General features: G+C 48.0%; 2 protein-coding genes across 3 annotated transcripts in view; one reads left to right on the forward strand and one right to left on the reverse strand.

Moving 5' to 3' along the window:
* The window catches only part of SLC51A (solute carrier family 51 alpha subunit), a 2616-nt gene extending 1279 nt beyond the window's left edge, over positions 1–1337 (forward strand). Inside the window, exons 5-9 of the mRNA XM_026854777.1 lie at positions 7–165; positions 299–410; positions 530–676; positions 876–981; positions 1090–1337. Of these exons, the coding sequence (XP_026710578.1) occupies positions 7–165; positions 299–410; positions 530–676; positions 876–981; positions 1090–1226 (661 nt within the window). The 3' untranslated portion in view covers positions 1227–1337. The remainder of the gene's footprint in view (positions 1–6; positions 166–298; positions 411–529; positions 677–875; positions 982–1089) is intronic.
* PCYT1A (phosphate cytidylyltransferase 1, choline, alpha) overlaps positions 1–17099 on the reverse strand; it is a 23191-nt gene extending 6092 nt beyond the window's left edge. The window contains exons 1-8 of one of the 2 annotated variants that reach the window (XR_003399014.1): positions 16959–17099; positions 14109–14208; positions 11673–11789; positions 9575–9726; positions 8693–8771; positions 7804–7946; positions 6620–6808; positions 4708–6064 (exon numbers count right to left, since the gene is read on the reverse strand). Coding sequence is in view for 1 of the 2 variants with exons in the window: in XM_026854776.1 (XP_026710577.1) it covers positions 5858–6064; positions 6620–6808; positions 7804–7946; positions 8693–8771; positions 9575–9726; positions 11673–11789; positions 14109–14208; positions 16959–17075 (1104 nt within the window). In the remaining variant the exon portion in view is untranslated. Of the gene's footprint in view, positions 1–3497; positions 6065–6619; positions 6809–7803; positions 7947–8692; positions 8772–9574; positions 9727–11672; positions 11790–14108; positions 14209–16958 lie in introns of those variants that run through there. The other variant, XM_026854776.1, reaches the window with a different exon arrangement.
* Between the last annotated feature and the right edge of the window lie 6913 nt (positions 17100–24012).

The following is a 24012-nucleotide window of genomic DNA, read 5'->3' on the forward strand; positions in this document are numbered from 1 at the left end:
CCCCAGGTACTTTGCTATCTGCTTCTACCTCCTGATGTTTGTCATGGTGGAGGGCTTTGGGGGGAAGGAGGCAGTGCTCAGCACCCTGAAGGATGTGCCCATAGTGATGAGCACCGGGCCCTGCTGCTGCTGCTGCCCCTGCCTGCCCCGGATCACCATGAGCAGGTGAGGGAGAGCTGGGGTAACCCCACAGCCCCTGGACAGGGCTTTCACCCCTTTCTTCCGCTGGGGTGGAAGAGAAGTCCCTGGGTAGGGGTCAAGGACCTCAGGGTGCTACTGAATTCTCTCACTGTGCCAGGAGAAAGCTTCAACTGCTGATGCTGGGGACTTTCCAGTATGCCTTCTGCAGGGTGGTTGCTGTCTTCCTGGGACTGGTCCTGGCCACTGATGGGAACTACAACCCTGCTGACGTGAGTGCCAGGGCACGGGGATGGGCAGGGTGACGTCCCGGATGGGAAGCCTCCACCAGCCCTCACCTTGCCCAGCAGCTTTGTCAGCCCAGGTGCATTTTCTGCATGTCCCTGCCCAGATCTCTGAGCAGAGTGTGGCCCTCTGGATCAACACCGTGGTTGGTGCCTCCACCCTCTTCGGGCTGTGGGCCCTGGGCATCCTTTTCCGGCAGGCCCGGCTGCACCTCACCGAGCAGAACATCGCACCCAAGTTCTTCTGCTTCCAGGTGAGCCCCCGTCCTGCCTGGCTCCCTGCTAGCTGAGGGGCTCCTCTGGCACGAATGGGATGAGATGGTACAGGGAGAGATGGTGGGGCAGAGCCGCTGGTGGGCAAGAGCCAGGTCCGGCTGCGGGAGCGTGGGGAAGGTGAAGGGCAGGAGCCTGGCGGTGGTGTGGCCCCACCACCTCAGGTGTTGGTGGTTGCAGGTCCTCCTCCTCCTGACGGCACTGCAGCCCGCCATCTTCAGCATCCTGGCCAACAATGGCAACATTGCCTGCTCGCCGCCCTTTTCCTCCAAGGCCAGGTCGCAGCGTAAGTCAGGAGATGGGGAAGCATGCGACGAGCCCCTCCACTGTGCAGCGGAGTGTGAGGAAGGGGTATGGTGGATGAAGGCAGCTTCAAACGACTCTTCTCTTCCAGAGATGAACATGCAGCTGTTGATCCCACAAACCTTCATCTTGGCAGTGGTGACACGGATGTACTACCGTAAGCAGGACGACAAGCCGGGCTACCAGCCTGCCAGCTTTGCACCTGCAGGCACCAACGTCAAGGCGTGAACGGAAGGGAGCAACCGGGGTGTCCAAGGGGCAGAGTGAGGTGAGGGGCTGGTCTGCCCTGTACAACCAACTCCTTCTCCAGCCCTGGGGAGCTGCCGGCAGCAGAGGGGGAAAGGGCATCTTGGCATGGGGTGAAAGGGTCTGGAACCTGAAAGCCACAAGCCCAAGTGATCTGTGAATCCGCCTCCAGCCCAGGGAGCTTTTGTGTGGCACCAAATAAATATAAATTTGTACCCGAGTCTCGTACTGGTGATTGGGCCCAGATCACCTCCTGCCCAGGCTAGGTGGGAGATGACTTGACACAGCAGGAGGAAGACAGAGCCCAGACCAGCACAGCCACAGCCCAGGGCTGTCACAGGGTGCCCAACACCCAGCCGTGACACTGACCTCTGGGTGCTGCTGGCAGGGGTATGACGACTAAGGAAATGCCAGGGCAGTGGCATTTTCTCCTGAGACCTCGATAGGTTTGGCTGTCCCTCGGGCACATCTTCCACAGCAGTGGCTGCTCTGAGAGCACAGTAAGAGAATCCACACCTGCCAGCCTGGGGTCAGGCAAAGGCAGGAGCTGTGAGGCACCTTTGTAACACAGTTAGTTAATGCTGCCTTAACTAGCCTTGCAGTATCTGCTCTATGCTTACAACAGAGGTGGGGACGGACATCAAGAGCAATGATGACTTGCAGAAACCACTGGGTAATCTTTTAACCCCCTCTGAATCATCTTCTCCCTCAAACCACTAAGGTGACAGGTAATGAGATCACGATGGGAGCTGGCCGTGCTAGGACGGCAGAAGGGATCTGGCACACATTGAGTAAAATGACTTTGCATTTATTTGGCTAAACATAGAAGCCAAAACCCCAAATCCAGAACAAGCAAGACACACGGTGTGGACACAGGCCCATACAGAGAAATCAGCACAGCAAACACTGACTGTGAAGAGCCAGCTCAAAGCAGCTGCTGCTGCAGGGCTGGAGGAGACGGGTGACACAGTGTGGCTGGAGATGGGCAGCAGATGCCAGATCATCAGCGCTCAGACCAGAGCCTGCTGCCAGGCACCACCGAAGCTTCCCACGATGCCCTCCCACCATAATAACTCTGTCCAGTACGACGTGTCGGGGAAGCAGAGTCAGAAAGCCAAAGCTCCCAACTTTCTTTTGATTCGTTTTGGAGAAAAAGCAAGTATTCTGTCCCACGCAGGGGGCGGAAATGTGACTCAGAGCTTTTTTGGAGGTAGCTGTGTTCAAAGTGAAACTGCTCAGCTGGAAGATGCACTGGTGATTCGTTATGAGACTGCCAAATTTGACAGTCCTGGCAACAGTACATGGTCATTACCAACATGGCTTTCTAGGCACCAGCAGAAGCACTGGGCCCCAGCAATCTCATGGTTTTGCCAAGAAGCAACACCCAGGCAAGCAGTAAAACATGGGACTTGCTTGTCCCATGTCAGACAACCAAACCCAGCTCCCTACCTGTGGCAGGCAGGAAACCCAAACCTCTACACCAGGGAGCGCTTGGCAGTGAGAAGCCCACCCTGGGGGCAGGGGGTAAGATGCAGGATCAGGCCCACCAAAGTCACTGCTCCTGCCAAGCATATTCGCTGCTCCAGCACCTGCCTCCAGTTAGAAGAACCAGACTACAAAATAAAGTCCCAACCCTCTATAAAAATCCTCAAAATCATGTCAGTGCAAGTGTATGCTACAATTTTCTCAAGAGATTAAAGATGTTCTCCTACAGCTCTAAGCAATGTGCTGTTAAAGTGCCACACTCTCCATGCCTTGCTTTTACCAGCATTCTTGGCATCTTTCAGCTTTGCCCTGCTGCTGCTGTTCTCAGCCATCAGAAAATCCTCTCCCAGGGTCTTGCTGCTGGTGCTAGCAGCCTCACACCCCAGATCTAGAGAGGAACTGAGGTAGGGCTGTCACACAGGAGTCGATGCCTCTGGATTTAGCCGCAAACTCCACATGTGCTAGTGAAGTTTTATTTTTCCACTCTATCTCTTACTTCATGCTTAATTCAAGCATGTCTCTTCTGGATGCTTTTTTTGAGGAGTGTGGGATGGGCTAGGGGTGTACAGGACAGCTCTGAAGCAGCAGCACTGGGTAAATCTGCAGGTAACAAGATGTTCCTGGAGGATTTGGCTCACATGTTTTGCCCAAAGATCAAGCTCTGTGCTACTCCTGATAACACAGGGCAGTGCTGGAGATGAGGCTGGTCCAGCAATCCAGAAGGAAACAAAAAAACAAATGAAAAGAAAAAAGGCTAGTCTGGGATTTGAGTGTCCAATTTAATTAAGTGCAAGGAGGAAGCAGGGATTATTGGTTACAAGAAACAGCTGTTATTCCAAGCTACACATAAAACCATGGCTGGCTTCTTACCAAGCACCCTAGGTTTTGCAGACACCAACATGTTAAGGTCTCTGCAGAATAAACCACCATCCAAAACACCACTGTTATCCAAATTTAAAGAATGCTGTTGCATAACTTGTTTAAAATAGTAAGGCTCTAAAGCAGCCTGGCCTTCGTGATCTGGCTTGGAAAAGAAACACAACACCCATACTGAGGGAAGGGTGAGGAAGGGAAGGTGGGGAAGGGAAGAGAGAACGTGGGTGATATAAAGTAAGTGCTCTACCACTCACAAACCAGGGGATTAAGAACTGGCTTGTACCAAGTGACCATTATTTGCCCCTTACAGCTTAAAATCCATAGCAGCCAGCCATGCTCCCAGAGCCATGCACGTCCCTGCTGAGAGAGGTCCAAGTGGCAGATGAGGAATCCCCCAACATATCCTTTCTCCTATCAACTCTGGCTTCAACAGAAGCACAGAGTCTCTGTCAAGCCCTTTGGGCAGTGTGACAAAGGATCAGCAAGATAAAAGCTGGAAAGAAGCAGCAGCCTGCTCCTACCACAGGGCCTCTGCATCCCCTGGAAGCATCGCACTGTGCAGAGCCCGTGGCAGCACTTGATGATTTGCCTCCTTGCACCCGCTGCCCCCCGAGCCGTGTGTCCCGCTCTGCAGACCTCCTCACAGCACTGCTGACCCACCCCAAGCTGTCCTCTGCTCCTAGTATTGCAGGAGGATACAGGCAACTCAGCCCAGCAGCACAACCCAGGGACAACGGATATCACAGGCAAATCCAAACAGAAAAGCAAGCGGGGGCTTCACAGCTACGTGACAGCAAGTCCAGTCCCTCCAGCGCTGGCTCCAGAACAGAGCGCAGGGAGCTGCTCTGTGCACAAGCACGCAGCATGGGGAGGGCAACTGCCTGTGGGGAGCCGCAGGCCACAAAGCTCAGTGTTTATTACAGACACGACAACAGGCACGACTTGGACTGTGGTTTCAAACAAGCAGATTACATGTTTAAAATCTTAAAAAGCTGTAGCGCTCTCTGATGCTCTTTCTGGCCTGCCTCAAGGAGTAGAGTAAGCAGGCACTGATTTGTGCATTTATTGCGCAAGCCAGGCAACTGTCACATGGGACCCCAACTTCACTGGGGTAAAACGTGCCCTTCATCTGCCCAGCTGCACACACTAGCATGGGCAGCAAACTGACTGTACGAATTTATGTTTTGTCCTTATAGCAGCAACTTCATGGCACCAGTGTAAAGGACTGCTCCAGCCCTTAGAACACAGCAACTGAAACACAAACACGCACAGAGCACAGTGTTGAGGGGCCAATTGGACTGACAGTAAAACCAATTACACACCAGAGACTGGGACAAGGAATTTCTCAAAGGAGTAGACACATTCATTTCCTACCTGTGTGCTCACACACCTGAGGAAATGCACAGACAGCAAGTGCCCTGAAGCAAAGATTCATTCTCTTCTCTCCAACAGCAACTGAGGGCTGAATTTTAGCTCAAGATTTAGCAGTCTTGTTAAGATTAGCTGGAAAGACCTTTCCCCTGCAGCCCCTGTACAACTTGGAGCTGTGAATGCTGCGCGCTTTTGGGGTGTGTGACTCCATGGAGCTGAGAGTTCTTCCACGGTGTAACTCCTGCGTGCTAAGCTGGTAGCCCCCCACCCAGCACGTCCTCACTGTGACACGCTGGGAAGCTCAGCTAAGAGGTGCGCGAGCACTACAGGGTCTGCTGGATAGATTCCTACCGGCTCCAGCGCAGCAGAGATGTCTCTACTTCCTATAAGCCTCTTCCTGCGTGCTCTCGAGGTCACACTGGTCGAGGAACTGAGGGGTCTTTCATTTGGCAATGGCACGGATACTGCCTGGGGGTGGGGGGAATAAGACAGAGGAGCTGAAGGAAAGAAGAGACAGATGGGTCTTCCCACTCTCCCTTTTACCTGGAGGTTTAACAAGGGAAAAGAAACCAAAAGAAAAGCCACGCCTGAGTACTGTTCTTTGCACTTTACAAGAGTATTTTCTTAAAATATAAAAACCATCTTCCCCCTGGAAACCACTAGAACGTAAACAATAAAAAGGGGATTTGGGGAGGAGAAGGGAGAGGAGGTTTGAATGTGCTTCCAGGCAGCAGCCCTTGCTAAGAGCAACGGGTGCCTCCAAGGCCCTGTGCTCACCGTCAGCCCTGTTCCTATGGCTCTCTTGCTCATTTAGAGTTCCCCAGTGGGTCCGGACTTAGGATTTGGCGATTAGTGGTTCGCAGTAAATCCCAGCTGGTAGCTTAATCCTCTTCATCCTCACTGATGTCATAGGTGACTGCAGACTCGTTCCTGGAGCGGTTGGCCGGTGAGGAAGGAGGAGTCTTGGTTGAAAAAGGCCAGCGGAAGGAGGGAGACGGGGAGCGGTCGTGCGTGGGGCTACTGCTGGGACTCTGCTTCGGGCTGATGGCCTGCAGCATCCGGCCCTTGCCCTCCTTCAGCATGTGTTTCTAGCGATGGAAGCAGGAAGACAGTTAGCATGGCTCAAACAGGGATGGAAATGGATTTGTGCAGCAATTTGGGTTGTTGTGTCCCTTCAATGCTTCATGCAATATAAGAGCAAAAAAAGCCCAAGCATTGCTCTAGGTTTTGGAAACTACATCACCCATTTTCAAGCATTTCTAACATAAAGTGCCTGTGATATTTATCCAGCAGCACAGGAGAGCCTGGCAAAAACAAGTAGCTTCAGACTCACCCCAGGCCAGTAACAAAGTGACCGCCAACCTCTTGGCTGCTCAGTGGCCTGCAGGACACAAACTGTTTACAGACCAGCTTGTGGGACATGGGAACTTTTCATGCTACAACAGTAACTGGCATTATCCAGTTGGCAAAGCTGATGGCTCCCTGTATGCAGGCTGCCCAAGCCTGGAACTTGCCTGGAGACTGGCAGCACATTGAGCACTGCAACAAACCATAAACCTTTGCTCTGCAGACTGTGGGCTCCAGAAGCCCTACAATGACTGCCAAGCTCTCTGAAATCCCCTTTTCCCAAAGTGGCTCCTTACCAATGCACCTTCTGGGCCAAACATCTCCAGGAAATTGCCGATGAACTCCCGTGACTTCTCTTCCCACTTCTGAATGAGATCGATACTCTTCTCTTCCACTTTCTGGACAAATTCCTTTGACTTCTCCTCTACATCCTTCACCCTCTTTTTCACCTTATCCACGCGCTCCTGGAGGTGATATTTCTTCTCCTGTACAGTAAGCGGTGGATCAGAACACAGCTCACCAGATCTGAGTGGCGACCACCTCTGCTCTGTGTTATTACACTGAACTGCTGCTTAAGACTCAGCCTCTCCATTAGTCTTGTGACACTTCTCCTTCACTTCAGTGACACTTCTTCCCTAGACTAAATGGCAGACATAGCAGGGCCGTGAGATGCTTTGTAGCAGGCACTGGCACAGCACACAGTGTGAGACTAAACCCAGAGATAAGCACTATCTAGTAGGAGTGCATGAAAGAGGGAAATATTTATACAATATACAGATTACATTTGAGTGACCTGCTGTAGATCACTTTGCATATCATGATAGCACAAGTCTTTTTGCCGGGTGTTTTTAAACAGAGGCAGAGTTACATGCCAAAGAGAGGCCAAGCATAGTATCTGAGTGATTAAAAGAAGTTTACTTCCAACGTCTTTAAGTGCCTTCTGCCACGTATTCTGCTTGTGGGCTAGAACTGCTCAGCACAGGATCAGAGCATGTCCTTTTCTCCTACACAAGCACTGCTGGTTCTGCAGCTCCAGAAAGGGAATAGTACAGTAAGAACAGGATCAGATTTCATTATAAAAAAGACTACCTTAAAAAGGTGGCTAAGGGAAGAGGAGAGAGATGAAATATAGTAGCAGCTGCCAAGACCAACCCATACTTCATTCAATTCAAGAAAACACACATTTCACCACACACCCTGTCTCCAGCTCTTTCAACAGGTAAAATGTCACCAAGACATTTCTGACAATGGAACAGTGTTAGCAAAACTCCAGTTCCACTGGGTGGGTCCCAGAGGCAGTTTCAGGGGTGGAAGAAGTCTTAATTTCTACTCCAATGACACTGGTTTGGTGCAGCTGCTTAGCTCTGCAGAGTGGCCTTTTATTGGCATATGGCAGGACTGTGCTACCGCTAGACAAGACCACATCTCCACACTGAGATTCTGCTTCATGCAGCTTGTGGTGAGACACACTTCAACTCACGTTTATGAAGCTGACATTGAGTTCTTTAGCTGTGTAGCCCCGCTGCAGGTTCCGTCTGGCATAAACATCATAGTCCCGCACAATCCGGGTGATAATATCTGATGTAGAGATCCCTTCAGTCCTCTGAGTTGGTGCAAACATGCCTAAAGTTGGGGAACAGGACCCAGGACAGCTTTAGCAAAACACATGGCAAAAAGCTGCTGCCACCTCTATTAGGAAACAACCTCTCCTGTCAAGACCTCATTTTTCCTAACTGTCCTCCACCATATCTTTGTCCTTAAATGTAAAATATGAGGGTCCTCCTTTCTGGGACTATGAGTAAGACCTAAGGAAGACCAAAACATGTCAAAACCATGTCAAAATACCATGTCTTCTCATGAAAAGCTCTTCACTTTAGCTGGTTTAAGACTATTGGCTATAATCCACTGCACATAGAATAGTGTGGTGACGAGTGGACAAGGAGTCCTACAGTTTAGTGGGTGGAAATATAACAAGCTCTGATGGCTGGGTTTGGATAGATTTAAATAAGCTGCACCCCCACTGAGTTTTACAGCAAACAGCTAAAGGAGTCACTTTGCTAAATTCATGAGATTCTCCATTTGTGAGAATCTGTAAGCCAAACTATAGTATTATTTTCAAAATGTGGCTGTTAATCCAATCACGATAACTAGATTGGAAGTAGGAATTAATGCTGGGCAATGCTTGGTCTGGGACATTATGAAGTAGGGCTCAAAGCTGGGCTTCTTCCTGCCTTGAGAGGCTCCTGGGAAGACCTTGTTCCCAGAGGGGCACAGCCACTTCCCCACACATAACCCTGCCATACAGGGGCACAAAAGAAACTACAGCAGATCCCTGACAGGAAGCCCTGGAGAATCTGATACAGACCCACCTGCTTCTTTTATATGCTTATAAACATCATCACTGCCAGCAGAAGAATAGGGGATGTCATCATGTGCAACAAAGTCGATCTGAAAATTAAGCAAGCAATGCAAGTCAATATTTTGTTTTGAACGTGCCAGTCTCCTGCTTTCTGACAATGGATCGTAACTTTTTGCTCAGCACCTCCATGAAGGGATATAACAGAATGGCAAGACACTTTCCTCTGTTAAAAAGCAACACAGAGCACTCCCAAGTTTTCACTGGCAACTGCATATCAATTGTAAGCAGAGAGGAAAGGCTGGGACTAAAGACACAGCTGTTTTAAGCTCCACAGAGAAATGGCTTGTTAATGGCAACCAGGGGAAACTAAGCAAACTCCCCTGGAGACTCCTTCACCTCCCAAAGCAGTTCAACAGATGTTAAAACTCCTTTCACTTTCTCTTACCAATTGATAAAAGACTCTCAGGACAGCTTGACTGCTCTCCTGCTGCAGGGAAGCTGATGTACATCTAATCTGCTCCTGCTGTGAGCAGGGAGTTAGACCAGATGTCCTTCAGAAATCCTTTCCAACCTATGTTATCCTCTCCCTACTGCATCTCATACTAATCTGTAAACATCAACTTTCCAAGGAACAGCTAGAACCCTGTCACGCTTTTTCACCATGTCACAATATCCACCTTATTTTAACATTACCTGCCAGCTCAGCAAATGCTTCTAGTCTCTCAAGAAACCCACTCAATTCCCATAACCCAGTTCATTCTATATTTACAGAGTTTCCACAGAAATGGGTTGCTCAGGCAGAGGTCACCCCCATGGATGAATTCTTGCCGTAAACAGCAAGCACAAACAGAGGCTAATCAAAATTTAGAACAGATCAGATGTCACAAATTACCCTGTGCTCTGCCAGGAACTCGGGGGTGAGTGTCCATGGCGCATTTCTCACCACTTCGTCCACATAGCGACAGTGCTGCACAGCGTCATACCGCTCATTTTCATTCATTACTGTGAAGCCCTTGAAGTTATGGGTTAGCTCATCACTGCAGACTGAAAAACACAGAGAAGAGTGAGCCCAAGGTACTTACCCCAGTGCTTTACAGTAAAAGGACCTTGCACACACACCTGCTAAACCAGGCAATGCCAGCTGCTGACTGAGGCTGGTGCTGGCACCTTCACACCCCACTCTTTGAGCCACAAAGCATCAGGAACAGGGACAAGCGCAGGCCACTAAACTCCTGGGCAACTCTAGGCAGGCTGTTTGGGGAATTTCTGCCCAAGATGGGGATGACACTCCAAACCCTCAAGGTCTCTAGAGCCTACAATGCTTATCAAGAAAAGCAGCCAACAGAGAAGACAACTCTCCTGTATGAAATGGTACCTGGGGGCCTATCAGGCAGAAATCTGCTTTTAAACCTATGGCTGTCTCAGGCTTGGAAACTGAAACATGAAAAAACCCACTGCCTAAGCTTCTGATTTCATAAAATGCCATACCACTGTCTAGTTCTTGGAAAGCTGTATTAAAACAAAAGGTGAGTTCACAGCAAATCAAGTTAGCTTAATTATTATGTTCTGAGAAAGTAAATGACCAGCTCTTCATAATCTGCAATGTAAGACACTGAGAAGGAGGGAGTTTTATCTGGTTATCAGACTCAAAAGTAAGCAAGGCTCTAACAGTCTCACTGGTATTGGATGTATATATGTTCTAAACAAACAGATGATAAAGGGTGAGTGAGATTGTTCCCAGCTTGGAGCTAATGCTCCCTTGGGCTGTGGCCTCTTGTCTCAGTTCCTGCTGCAAGGGGAGCAGTTTATTGCTCTCCACCTCCTCACCAATCTCCCAGAAGCAGAGCATGTGGTGACACACCTTGCTACATTAACATGTTAATAGTTTGACCTGAAGTTATTTTCCTGTTTGATGTACATTTATCTACACGGGGATGTCTTTCCACCTGCAACATCTCTAAGCTCAGCGCATTTTGTAGGCTGGAGCAACTATTTCCGCTCTCCTCCCATCCTTCCCCTTCCAGACACTACTGTAGCACACACAAAAAATGCAGTGAGCGAAACTGTAAGGAAACAAACCACACAAAGACATTACAATTGCTCTATTGCAGGATCAGAGTCTCATTTTGCTTCAGGAAGCTAATGGTAGTTGAGAAAACAAGTTGAAGGTATTCTCAGCTCTGATACTTTAACATCATTAAGCAGCCTGACCAGAGGTCACCTCCTGATAGGTAGAACACACAGCCTGACATGTTTTTAAGGTGGGTGAAGGTACAGGCACGGAGGCACTGTCTGGAAAGCGTATTACAGCAGCCAGAAGAAATAGTTTTTTTCTATTTTATTCTTAAAGGAGGCCTGTCTGAAACACCTCTGCTAGATCTCCTCAGATGGTCAGCAGGATATTCCTGGCATCATCTAAAGATTTTTAAATCTAACAGACAAAATGGAGAACTTTTATTTGGAGAAATGGGGCCTCACTGACTTTCATGTGGCCAGGTATATGCCCAAGGAACCACTGTGATTTCCATGCTCCTAGCAGGACCTGTTTGGGATTAGCCATGAGTAATCGCCAGCAGATTGCTGGAGTAAGGTGATACAGGTGACACAAAGCTCAACCAGCCATGGAGAGACTATTACTCATTCTTTAACTGTTTCATTCAAGAGACAGATGCTCAATTGTCCCTAATATATTCTGATACTTAGATGTGCAACTCACCAGTATCTGTCACAAAATACAGGGGGTCATACTAGAACAGCATGATCAAAACTCTTCTCCTTAAGCACTCACTTGGTGCAGGGTATCTTTCTGCAGACATATCCAACTCTCAAAATATTGCAGTAAGACTCCAACAACACTTGGGACAACTGGCTGCAGTGAGAGCCACTGAGGCCATAAAGACAAAAACCCTGCTATGCCACCCATACGCACAACCACGGACAGAGGTAACTGTACTCCTATGACAGCCAAAGTCAACAAGGTCACTCCTTACCTCCAACAATGAGGTATGTGTTTGGAAAGAGGTTCTTCGCTTGCATCAAGGCCCGGGCATGTCCAGAGTGAAACAAATCAAATATTCCATCGGCATAAACTCTGACGGGGCGATCCACTGTGCCAAAGGGACAGAGAGACATTTGTGAAGATGCCTTCCTGGAGAAGCAGCTGCTGCTCATGCCCGCATTTGCGGACCTTCTGAAACTCATGGGGGTGTTGCAGAAAACTGGCAGAACGCAGAGCTGTAGCCGGGAAAGATTTGTGAAGAGAAACAGCTGGCGCTCTGCCTTCCCACATGGAAACAAATGCAGCTGAGCACAGAGATGAAATACAACCATGTTCAAAGACAGACTCAAAGCCTGCCATGCATCCACCAAAACAAGGTGAAGGGAGACCAAGGGGAAAACAGACCCTCAACATCTCCCTCCTATGGAAATCCAAATGCAGCATTAACTTTCTGCACAGCAGTGAGCTACCAGAGGGAAACTGGCCCAAATGTTTCAGAGGTGCTCAATCTCCCCCTGCCAGCCAAGATAGCATCTCAAGACCTTTTCAGCACCTTCCTCTGCAGCCTGCTGCTACAGCTATCAGTTTGGCTGAGGGACCAGATTGTTCCGATTCCCCACCAGCATCATTGGCTCCCCCAGACCCACGAAGTGTACAGCTTTATCCAAAAACTCAGCTGGACTACTTGAAGAAAAGCAGATATAAGTCTGCTGAACTGCTGGCACTATCAGCTAAATCCATAGATCAATAAGGAGGAACAAAACTTCCTCAGGCCACCTCTGCCAGGGGAAATTGTAGTTCAGCTCTTTGAGGTCAGCACAGAGGTAAAGTCGGATAGTCTAGCGCTGCCACATAATAGTAGGAGGCACCCTGACTTCTGGTCTCCTGGGACTACACAGGACTGCAGTCTTCTTGCTGCTGGTAGCAGAAAGCCACACATTCTTGGTATCTGGCACACCTGGGAACAGTCTGCTGCTCTCTGCCCCAATTCAGGCAGACAGGATCAAAGGAATGCTGTGAGTAGAGGCACACCAAAGCTGCGAGGAAAGGGCAGAGAGAAGACCTAGCTGGAGAAACGAAACCCCATGGGTCTGGGCAGGGCTCTGAAGATACCTAGAGACAGAGCCTGGGAGGCAGCAAGAGGATGAGTTGATGCAAAGGTAGGGTTGTTAAATTCAAGCTAAGCAGGCTGTCCTCAAACTGACTGCTCTCTTACAATCACTTTTCAGCAAATCTACCTCAGTGTGAAGATGCCAGGAGGCTCTGGGGAGCAAGGATCTGGAGGTTTGAGACTGCAAAAGCTTTCTGTATGCCAGAAGAGGCTAGTCCTGGCAGGTCTTTATTAAAGTGCAGTCACGTTCTGGAAACTGCCTGGGACATCCTTCTGTTTTCCTCTATACCTGCACCAGCTGCAGGTGAACATAAAGAGCAACAAGGAATCGTGCAGTGTATTTTAGTCTTAGCAGGCAGGAGAGGCATCACTGTTGAAATCAGAGACCTCTGTGCAGGTTCTGGAGTCTTTTAGTTGGGAAATTACAGAATCACAGAATCATTCAGGTTGGAAAAGACCCTTGGGATCATCAAGTCCAACCATCAGCCCTACTCTACAAGTTCTCCCCTATACCATATCCCCCAACATCTCATCTAAAATACCCTTAAAACTAATGCAGACTGTGAAATGCAATGATTTCTAGAACCTCCAGCAGAAAACCACTGCCAGGTCTCAATCTGTGCTGGCTCATCTCTCAGCAGCAGTCAGGCAGGTAGAAATACAGCATTTGTATTGTCTCTGTAGCCATAACAGAGAAGCCAAGTAAGACAGCACCATCTGCACACTCTGTTGGGCAAGAGTGGACAGCTATCCTTCAGGAGTCAGTCCTGCCTTTGTCTCCCCTTTGGGAGACTTGCAATGAGAACAGTGTCTCTTCCAGCCTGGTTTAGAGAATAAAAAGACACATTCTACTGCATTTAATGATGCTGACTTTAATTCAAATCCAGGCTAGAATGGGACAGTTCAGACAAAGATATACATTGGTTTTACTTGACCATTTTGAGTTTCAGCAAAGATTACTTTTAAAGAGCTTAACTTTAAGCTGCCTCAGACCAAGTAGTACAGAAAAACATTCAGCTCTCATACTACTCTATAGCTGTCAGTGGCAAAGGAAGAACTAAACCACAAATATCTATTTGCTTCAAACAGTCCTACTGGTGAAGGTATGGCTCCTCACACACACAAGCTCTGATTTTAGTTACACTGGAAGGCCCAATTTCATATGGGAACCATCATCTAATCACCAAAGCATTAACTAAGTCATTGGCTGCACACTTGGCCTGACACACAAGGTTGGTTTGGTCTCAGAGATATCACATCATATCCACACACCTCCTCCCATTTATACAACCCCCTTCCAGTCTTCTTTTTACTTACAAGGGGTCCCTCTCATTGCTTCTTCGTATGTTACTCTGATGTATGGCTTGCTGTAATCGATTTCCACTTCATCTGAAAATGGAGCCGGTTCCCTCAGTCCCTAAACAGCCAGAGAAGATTAGCTGTGAGAATGCAAAGGTATGTGCAGTAAGTAGTGGCAGCACTGCCACTGCAGTGTCCTAGTCACTGAGTGACTCAGTGTCTCTCCACAATTCAAACGCATGTTCTAAAAGACTAATTAGTGTTAAACCTCAAAACAGCCCTGCAGGGTGTCTAGATTAAGTTTAGAGATGAAGAGATAGAGAGAAAAAAGTAAAGAACATGACTGGACCCAGGAAAACTGGAGGCTCAAACCTGCAGCTGGTAAAAGAAGACTTTTGACAAACAGCAGTTCACAGCAGCACAAGCCAAGCTTCATCAAACCTCACTGTCGCAGCTCCAGCTATGTCCACCTGGGCAAGACCATCACTTTGCTGTTCCTGAGTGTTTATACTGTGATGTAAAAGCTCCTTGATTTGAGTATATGAATGAGCAGAAGAGCAATACCAACAGCAGCACAAGTTTCCAAAGAATGGGTGCATCATCACCCATTTCTAAGCCATACATAACGAGAGATTGACCTCAACCTGGGGCAGAGTATCTCCAATTGCTGCAGGAAAACCCCTCTAATCTGCTAGTTTGACCACAGCAGTATGTATAATCAGCAGCTGAAACCCACGTATCATTTCTGGTCAAAACATCCACCCTTCCCACACCAGAACAAACAGCTCAATTTCCTCCTAGCCAGAAGGTGTGGGGCAGCAATGGATGTCTCTATCCTGAGCCAGAAGACTAGGAAACGAACTTGCAGATCATTACAACACTTTCAAGCTGCAAAAAGTTCATCGCACTTTCCTCTCTGGATTCCTTTGTAGGATCCTGTCACAGTGTCCAGCACCACTGCAAGCAGAAAGACTGCTGCTATTATTGCTAATGTCATTCCTTATCAGAGTGCTCAAAGTGAAGCACAGAACAACCACAGACCACTACATTCAAGCAAACTGATAGAGCTGAAAACCTCCTTTAACTTACTGAGGCTCTAGTACTCACGTTTCACAAACCACCTCCTCTACCAGGATCCTTACTGTTGGGTAAGGACTACAGGTCTGTCCTTTCATCACTGCCATTGTATCTGGGACTTGTGAATAAAACCAGATTCTCTGCAGGTTGGTTGGCACATACCTGATATGAAGCTAGAAATAAAAGCATTAAAAAAACTCTATAAAAACTATCAGAGGATCACAGAGAAATGTCCTCAAAGGCTGTGCTGCCAGAGCCTTGCCCTTCCTCTGCAGTGCCCACAAAGGTCAGGACTCAACCTGACGTGCACAATACATCAGGCTTATGTGTCAGCAATCTTGTTACCACCATCTGCTGCTTCAGGGGAACACTCCACCAGCCAGCTGTTTAGCTGGAAATGGTAAAGGCTTCAAGCTAATGTCACAGTTAGGCAACACTACTGCTATAATAAATAAAACTTTCACAAAAGGAACAAAAAAGAAATCTTTCATTGGGAGGTCTGTGTTAGCCCTGTGGTTAAAAAACAGCCAGGAAATTTAGAAAGTGGCTAGATAGTACTTGTCTTGTGCTGTTCATAAACAGATGCTTTATTTCTAACACAGGACAGACACCAACTTGAAGAGCAGGTGATTCCCATGGAGTAACCAGCACACTTCTCTTTCCTTACTGAAATATGTGAGGTCTTTAAGAGGAACTGGGTGGGTTTTGACAACACTCAAGGATATAAAGGTTTTGTGGGATAAATCACGCAACAGCTCAAGCCTCCATTTCCCAACGCTTGCTTCCCCAGTTCTCACTACTGGTGCTGCTCTTAGTTTGTTACCATCTGTCAAATGCTCTGGGACAGGACTGAAGTACTCCTGAAGAGCAAAACCTTGTTATCAAAGAGGAAATCTGCAACACATTACCATATTTTGCCAAGGACTATGACCCCAGTATGATGTGGCAGGGATGGTATCTGGCTTTTGACAGAGATAAGGGAAGAGCAACTAGAGCACACGTGATATGCAGGACAGCTCCAGGAAGAGGGCAGAGAAGAGCTGTAAAAAGCCCACCTTTACAATATTGCAGCAAGGACAAGTTAAAGTCAGCCCTTTACACTAGCATTAACTGGCACAGGCCCCCTTTAGAAGAGACCCTGGCTGGCTTTAGCTTGTTAAAGCTGTCCCAATGTTGATCTAGAAGGAGAAATCCTTTCAGGTTTTTTTTTTTTTCTTCTGAACACTCCTGAAGCACAAGCAACATAAATGCAGTCTCCTGTCAGACCAAGAAAATCAAACGAACAGTCATCTTCCCAGTGTTTCAGAGCATGGATTCTTCTGCAGGTGCTTACAGACTTCAGACCCTCCTGCAGTTGCCCTGACTTGAATGGGACTGCTTTCTGCGAGGTGCATGAGTTGTCTGTTTGTTTGTTTGTTTGGACTACTCCTCACTCCCGCTGGGTCACTTAAGAAATGAATGCTTACTTCTCCTGATATCTATATGCATGCCTGTTCGGGTTCAGCTTAAGTGACTACAAACAAGCCGGACACACCACAAAAGCAGCTTAGTGACATTTGCCTCAGACCTAATTTAAGCCCATGTTGTAAGTATGTTATTAGAATGAACAAAGGAAGATTTTAAACTGGCTTTGCAAGGATAGCTACTGCCATTTGCTTCTTCCCCCACTCCCCATCCACAACTTGTTTTCTGTGTCCACAGAAAACCCATCACATTTATCTTTCTGCTGTTACAGCTCAATGTACTAATCTCACAGGCACCTAAAGCTTCTATCTCTGTTTGCTTACTTACTAGTGAGCGTCTGGACATTTTTGGAGGGATTCCATCCAGTTCTGTCGCCCCATTAGGGCCAGATCCATCTTTTCTTCTCTTTCGGGAATTCAGCCTGGAGGAGGTTGGTGGCTCCATCTTGCCAAGCACGTCCAGTAAGAACTGGAAGAAAATGGAGAGGGAGGAAAAAAAAAAAAAAAGGTATTTTTCAGCTCTTCCAAAGCAGAATCAGTCAATAGCAGACACAGTGTAGAGAAGGTCAGTGCAAAGACACAGCCACCTAACAAGGGGCTTAGCCAGTTGTATTTGGCATCAGCTGCCAAGGCTTGACAAACAGTGCTTAGTGGGAATACTGAATCATTTAATGCAACCCAGGGCTGTTCTGCAGAGAGAAGTGTGCAGCAGTCAGCTAGCTGGCTGGAGAGAAACTCGAACAAGAGTTGCAAGTTATAATTCATTACAAGGATAATTACACTATTTTAGTATCTGAAAAGCAACCTTAACTGCTAACCTTCTGTGAACTCCCCCCTCCCAAGACAGCTGGTCTGCTGCATCTCTGTACAGTCCTGAAGAGAGGAAGGAGCAGGTTTAAGCAGGATAAGGGTGAGGGAAGGGGTGCAACACATGGTCAGTTATAACTTAAATAACTAGCTGGCTTGCTGTTTGCTTTGCTGTTTGTGTAAGACCAAGCTGCAGGTCCCCAGTGGGGACAGCTCACCTTGGGATGGCTGCCACCATGCTCCCCTTCGTCCCCTCTCCCCACTGCAGTGGTGACTCAGCCGATATTGAAGCAGCTGCAGACACCACATTAGGGCACACTTGCTTATGGCACTTTATGTACCAGGTTGTAATTAGTGGTGGTTAAGCTGAACTGCTTCTGTGATGAATAGACAGACAGACAAGCAGTTTGGGACAGAAACTGTGACAGCTATCTGAAAGTAAGCTATCTGTGCTTTTGAGCTGGAGTCACTGCACCTTCTCAAAAGGGCCCTGGAGCATTAGGAAAGCTAGGGATTTACAGAAGGGCATGGCAGCAAACATTCACTTTTCAGCTGCTGCAGGAATTAGAAATGGGTGCTAGATTTGCAAAGTTTGTAACTAAAGAGCAGCATTCTCTGTCTTGCTCACTTCAAGTGTGCAGCTCTCCAGTGCAGCAGATGGCACTTCCAACCTGCCATTCCTGAGAGCAGCATGACCTCTCTGCCCAGGAATGATGCCTATGTGCATGCCTCAACACCCTAATAATAAGAGCCACATGGAATTTAAAACGTCTCCGCACCCACATGCAGAGGGTGTGCTGGAAAACATTAGGTGGGGCAAGTGCGAGGTATGAGAAAGGGCAGATGTCCCTCTAACACCACCCCCTTCCTCAGCAGAGGGTCTCTGCTGAGCGTTCCTGCTTGGGATGAGCTGGGTCTGTCCTCAGTAAGGGCCACTGGGCAAAGCTCTGCTGTTCAGCAACCAAGAAGTGTTGTGATAAGAAACAGATATAGTGATTGGCCTTACATGAGCACAGATGATTCCAGGTTAAGGAATGTTCAAAAGGAGTCAAACGCAGTGTAGTAACATGTGAACATAGCGCTCTCCCCACATAGCATCAACAATGGTACCTTACGAACAGTGATAGGGCCAAACATAGCTGAACTGGTTTTGGGGCTACATGCATATAAATATCCCAGGCTGTTCTGCTAGACCTAACACAACGCACTAAGAATGGGAAAAGAGAATATTAGTTGAGTGGGGAGCCAAAAAATATTGGGGAGAAGACAAAAGTGACAGTGAAGAGCAGACAAGGACATTTCAGAACCACATGATCCAGCCAGCACTCACTTCACAATGCCTATGAGTCAAGTTTGCCGAGTCTGCTCCATTCCAATAATTAATTTACAATTTTTTAACAACAGACAAACATACGGGAGTGTGCAAGAGCAATTGCAGGCAAAAAGAGTTTGTAACCCTGAGCTCCAAGTCTTCAAACACTTAAGCAAACATCTAACTTTCAGGAAAGATCAGTGCTATAAATGCAGCAGCTTCTAGAGTGACTCTCTGAAAACACAGGGTATGACACAAGTCTTAGGTTTTGCAAGGTGCCATCTTGCAAGCACACTCTGTATCAGTTGTTTACTTCACCACCATGGTCCCAGCAGAAACCATCCAGTTCACAAAAAGCAGCAGACCTCTATCTCTGGTTCAAGTAACCCCAGCATTCATAGAAACAGTGGGAGGAAACAGCAGCAGGTTTTCTTGTTATTTGGTCAAAATAATTTCACTGTGCTTCAAGTCACTTGTTGGTCTCTGACCACTCGCTTTCCTTCCTTTCGGAGATAATTAAAAGGTCTGTTAATGTGCTGAACGCAGTCGTTCCGAACCACTGCCCAGCAAAATGTTAAAAAGCACTGGCAGAGGCTCTGGTGCTGAAGTACGGACACAGCAGCCTCTACACACAAACAGGTGAAGTTCTTCCCATGCGAGCTTGGCCCATCAGAGCAACCAGACTTCTCTGCTGAGTTGTTACCAGCGTCTTACGGCTGGGTGCATAGCTCAGGCCAGGCAAAGAACTGCAGGTTACAGTACAGGGCAACACCGTGCTTTATGCAGTACTGTCCGCGCCCAGGAGAAACCCCCAGCAGCTTCTTCCAACTGCTCCCACATCCAACCATCCGCTTTCCTCACTAACTCATTTTCCACTTCTCAGGGTATATGTAGTCAAATGATGGCAAACAATAGCTTAAGTGAATGGATTTGCTTTGCATTAAATAAGCAGCAGTGGTCAGACTGCTCCAGCCACCCAGCAGCAGCTCTACCTGGCGTACCAAGGGAGAAACCTGCTTCAAGGATGGCGTAAATATGCTCCATCTGCTCTGATCTGAGGCTAGATGTTGCTGAAGGAGCCTCCGCAGTGTCTAGATAGCTGGGCTGAGCACCTCATGAATGACGCAGCTCTGCTAATTACTCCAATTAATGCAGATATTAAACAATAATTTTACCACTCTTCAGAGCTTTAAAACCTCTATCCTGTGGCTGGTGTGTTTCTGGGAAGTCCTTCCAGCACCAAACTTGTCTTCATTAAAAACTGGGAACACATTTTTAAAAACAAATCACACCTTGCTGCAATAAAGCTAGTAATCTTAGAATGTTTCGTTTTGACCCAAATAACTAAAATAGCATTCCAAAACAATTACTTACTAACAGTGGGATACAGCATCTGTAGCTCAGCTTAACATGTGAGGACACAGCTTTGCTTACCCAAATGCACAAAACACTGACTGTTCTAAAATTAATTACAGCTGCAGCAGATGGGGAAGTGGAAAGAGACGACAGGTAACTCTCAAAGCTCATTCTGAAAAACTCCAAGATAAAACCAGGCATAACCAGAAGACAGACCCCTGTTGTAAAATACTAACATTGTTTTATTTTGTTTAAGGCATCACCCTCCTGCATTACTGAGTCTGTGCTAAACATGAGAAACTGTTTGCTAGGAGTGAAGTTAAGATGTGCCCCACTCTGGAAAGCCATGGATAGACCACAATCTCCATGACACTTTACAAAACACTTAGGGCTCTGCTTCTGAAACTTATTTCTTTGGTGCTCATCCTGTATCAAAGAAGCACCCTGCATCACCTGCCAGCTGGCTCACCCATGGGCTCTGCGAGGAGCAACCAATTGTCAGGCGGGAGAAGAGCTGCTCTCCATGTCAGGGAATCACTCCTCCCGGTCCCCAAGTAGAGATATTGAATGAAGGAGGAGAAGTAGTCGAAGGGAGAAATAGGAATTTTCTTTAAACGGTGGCAATAATAGCCTTCAGAAATCATCCAGCACTTTGTGGAGAGTAATACTACAAAGGTCAAGTCATTTCCCACTGAAACACAGCCACTTCTGGGAAGGAAGAAGGACAAGCATTGATTACCACAAAGAAAGAAAAAAATATAGGCAAGGAAGGAATTTAAAACGTCTCCCTTAGCATGAGTTAACTACACCATCATCTGAGCTGGAATTTAACCGCAACACCAAAGTTAACACCTCTGGCAGATGGAGAAGGTCAGAAAGATGCAACAAATCTTCTTGCTTAGCCAAAGCTTTATCTCACTGTCTGCATCTTCATGGACAGATATTTTGTTTAGCCTTAGTGGTGTCAGAGGACTGCCTGCCTCACACTACATGAGAGAAGCAGATGAGATATTCTGCACCCTAAGACACTGATGGCATGAGGACCTGGCCCATCTGTATTCTTTGAGTTTTCTGTCCCAAGGAGTTTCTTGAAGAGTATTATAATCTGCAGATCTACATGCAGTAGCAGGATTTCTTCTGCCACTTTCACTGCTTTTCACTTGCAGATTTATGTGCCAGGCAACATAAATCCTGCTACTTAAACTCAAAGAGCATGCAAAACATGAGCTGACTGCAACAACTCAGTAAATGCTCCAGCCCAAAGCTGCTGCTTTTCCCACACGAGATCCAAGTCAGTGCAAGACTGACACACTGGATCAGCGAGGCCCCTCTGACACCCACAGCTCCCAGGCTCACCGGGTGGCAATGCCTGCTCCCGGGTTGCCCTGTCATCCCTCTAAACTTAGAAGGCGTTAGCAGTCAGATGTGACTGTCATGTGCTGCTTTGCCTACAAGATCACTTCACTTTACAGGAGCAAGCCATTTCTCTTCTGCTGACTCATCTGCAGGCAAATACTACTAAACTTTGCACTCTGCCAGTTGTCTGCAGAGAATTGCCTTGACACATGGACAGCACATAAGCGAGAGCCTCAGAGAAAAGGAAGAAGTCCTGTCGCTTCAGATAATTCCCCTGCCACGCTCTAAAGTACCCAAAGGATCCCCTATTCTTCAGTCATGGGGAGAAGATAATCCTTTTCCCCCTGTCCTCTCCCACCTCCAACCCAGTTTACAATTAACCTTACTGGTGTGTATCCCTGTAGAGAGCTGCTGTAGACAAAAAGACTCAGAAGAGGTGAATGACAGAAGACTCATCACAGGCTCCTGGAGAAACTGATGAAAGCCTGTTTACAAGATGAGGGTTAACTGGTACATAATTACTGGGAGAGATCAGGATCTCTTTCCAATCCATGCTTAAAAATCTTGCCCAATCTCCAAGGCAACTTCACTCCCAGGCTTGCCAATCCCAGCTCTACCCCAATCTCCAGACTGAGAGCACCTGCTTAAAAACTGAGCGCAAATGGCTGTGACCCAGCCTGCTCACCTCCAGAGAAGACTCTGACTCTCCCCACAGTCAGTATCTGCTCTATCTAGATAGTCTAAGCTCTAAAGCCCCTCATAAAGGTTACTGCAGGATCTGGCAGGCAGAACCCTGTCTACACTCACGACATAGACTGCTTCAGCTACTCCGATTGAGCAAAAGCAGCTATCCTTCAGCATATTAATAGCCACGTGAATGTATCAAAGGGATTCCAGTTCAGCCAGTGCCACACAGTGGTTCAACAGCATCCAGACCCAGACCTTTGCTATACTGGCTAAAACAACCCCCCAAGCCTTGCCTCCCGTACTGCTACAGGCAGGCTGATAACATTTTCTCAAGCAGAGCTCAAGCATGCAGAAGATCTGGTACCAGTGTCCTGCAATCAATGAAAAGATGCTGCTTTTCACCAACAAGGTCCCAAATGGCTTAAGATAATTCTAACACCACCACAACTGAAAGTGCAGTGTGATCACCTAGGCAGTACTGCTACGAAACACACAAAAAAAGAGAAACTGCTGGCAAGACCTTTGTGAATTCACAGCCCTTCTGGGTACACCATAACCCCGAGGCACTGAGTGTCCTGGCATGCGACAAAGTCTCTGCTGTAGTTAGCAAAGCAGCAAGAGTGGGGTTTATGCAGAATATCAGAGAAGATTTGGAGCCTGCTCAGGGACAAAAAAGTACAAAGATGGGCAGTCATTCTGTCCTGACTTCTGTGTTGCTTTGCATCGTGTTTCATTTTTAGGGCTTAACAACAGAGTCTTTTGAGACTTCAGGAGGCAACCTCCTTTAGTAGGTTTACACACCAATACCAAATCCTTGCTTCAACAATTATTGTTTGTGGCTCATCTTTCAGTAATTTCAAGATAATTACAATCCAGATTTTGGACCAAGAAACATCCAAGTAATGAATTTTAATACTTCTGTATATACAGGAAATTTCTTCAGGAAACAAAGCACAGATATTTGCCATCTGAATTTCAGAAGAAGATATGGTGGCTGTCCTCAGGCCCTGGAGTCCTGCAGATGGAACCCCCACCAGTACCTGCCTCTGACCGCGCCAGCCTTGGCCAGCCGCAGGCTGGGGGACCTGGTGCTGCAACCGCACAAGGTGGGGACAGAGGAGGAAAGGCCACCTGCAGCGTCCTCCACCTCCCTCCACAGCAAGCGAATGCCGCAGCTCTCAGAATTCCTGCAGACTTTAACTCTAATTACACAACCATTAATCAGCGCAGCCAGGACTTTGGTGGACACAAAAAGCGGGTTAGAGAGGGTGTGTGCCTGTGCAGCAGCTAGGTCACACCTTCATTCTCTGCAGTCAGGGCCACCTCCTCGTGGTCCTCCTCTCTTCCCAGGCCTTGGCTGTGTTCCCGAGGTGGGGGAATGTCCCCCAGAGTCCCCACGCTCCAAGTCCTGGGCGTGTACTCCAAAAGTTTCCCAAATCATCTGCTCCTGTCTCCTCTCAGCTTGCTCCCCCCTGCAGCGGGTCCTGCCATCCCCTGAGCATTGCGCCCGAGCCCCAGCGCCTCCCCGAGCCCCTGCAAAGGGGAAGCAGCTCACCACGTCCCCTTTGCCTGAAGCCAAGCACCCCGTGTCCCACCAGCCAGCGCCTCCCAGAGCTCCCCTGCATGTACCACGGCCACCCCGCCGGGAGGGAGGCCCCGGGCAGGGACCCCGCCTCACCCCGCAGCAGTGGCGTGAGCTGCCCCTCATCTGCCTCCAACCGAAACTCGCCCGCCTGCCTCCAGCCCCGGTGACAGGCACCCCTGCGCCCCACGGCTGTGCCCTTCCCCACACAGCACCCCAGGGGGATGCCTGTCCCCAGAGCCTCCCCACAGGGACACCCCACAGCCTGTCTCTTATACACAT

Source organism: Athene cunicularia, assembly GCF_003259725.1.
Source record: "Athene cunicularia isolate RWA chromosome 9 unlocalized genomic scaffold, athCun1 chr9_part1, whole genome shotgun sequence".
NCBI lineage: Eukaryota > Metazoa > Chordata > Aves > Strigiformes > Strigidae > Athene > Athene cunicularia.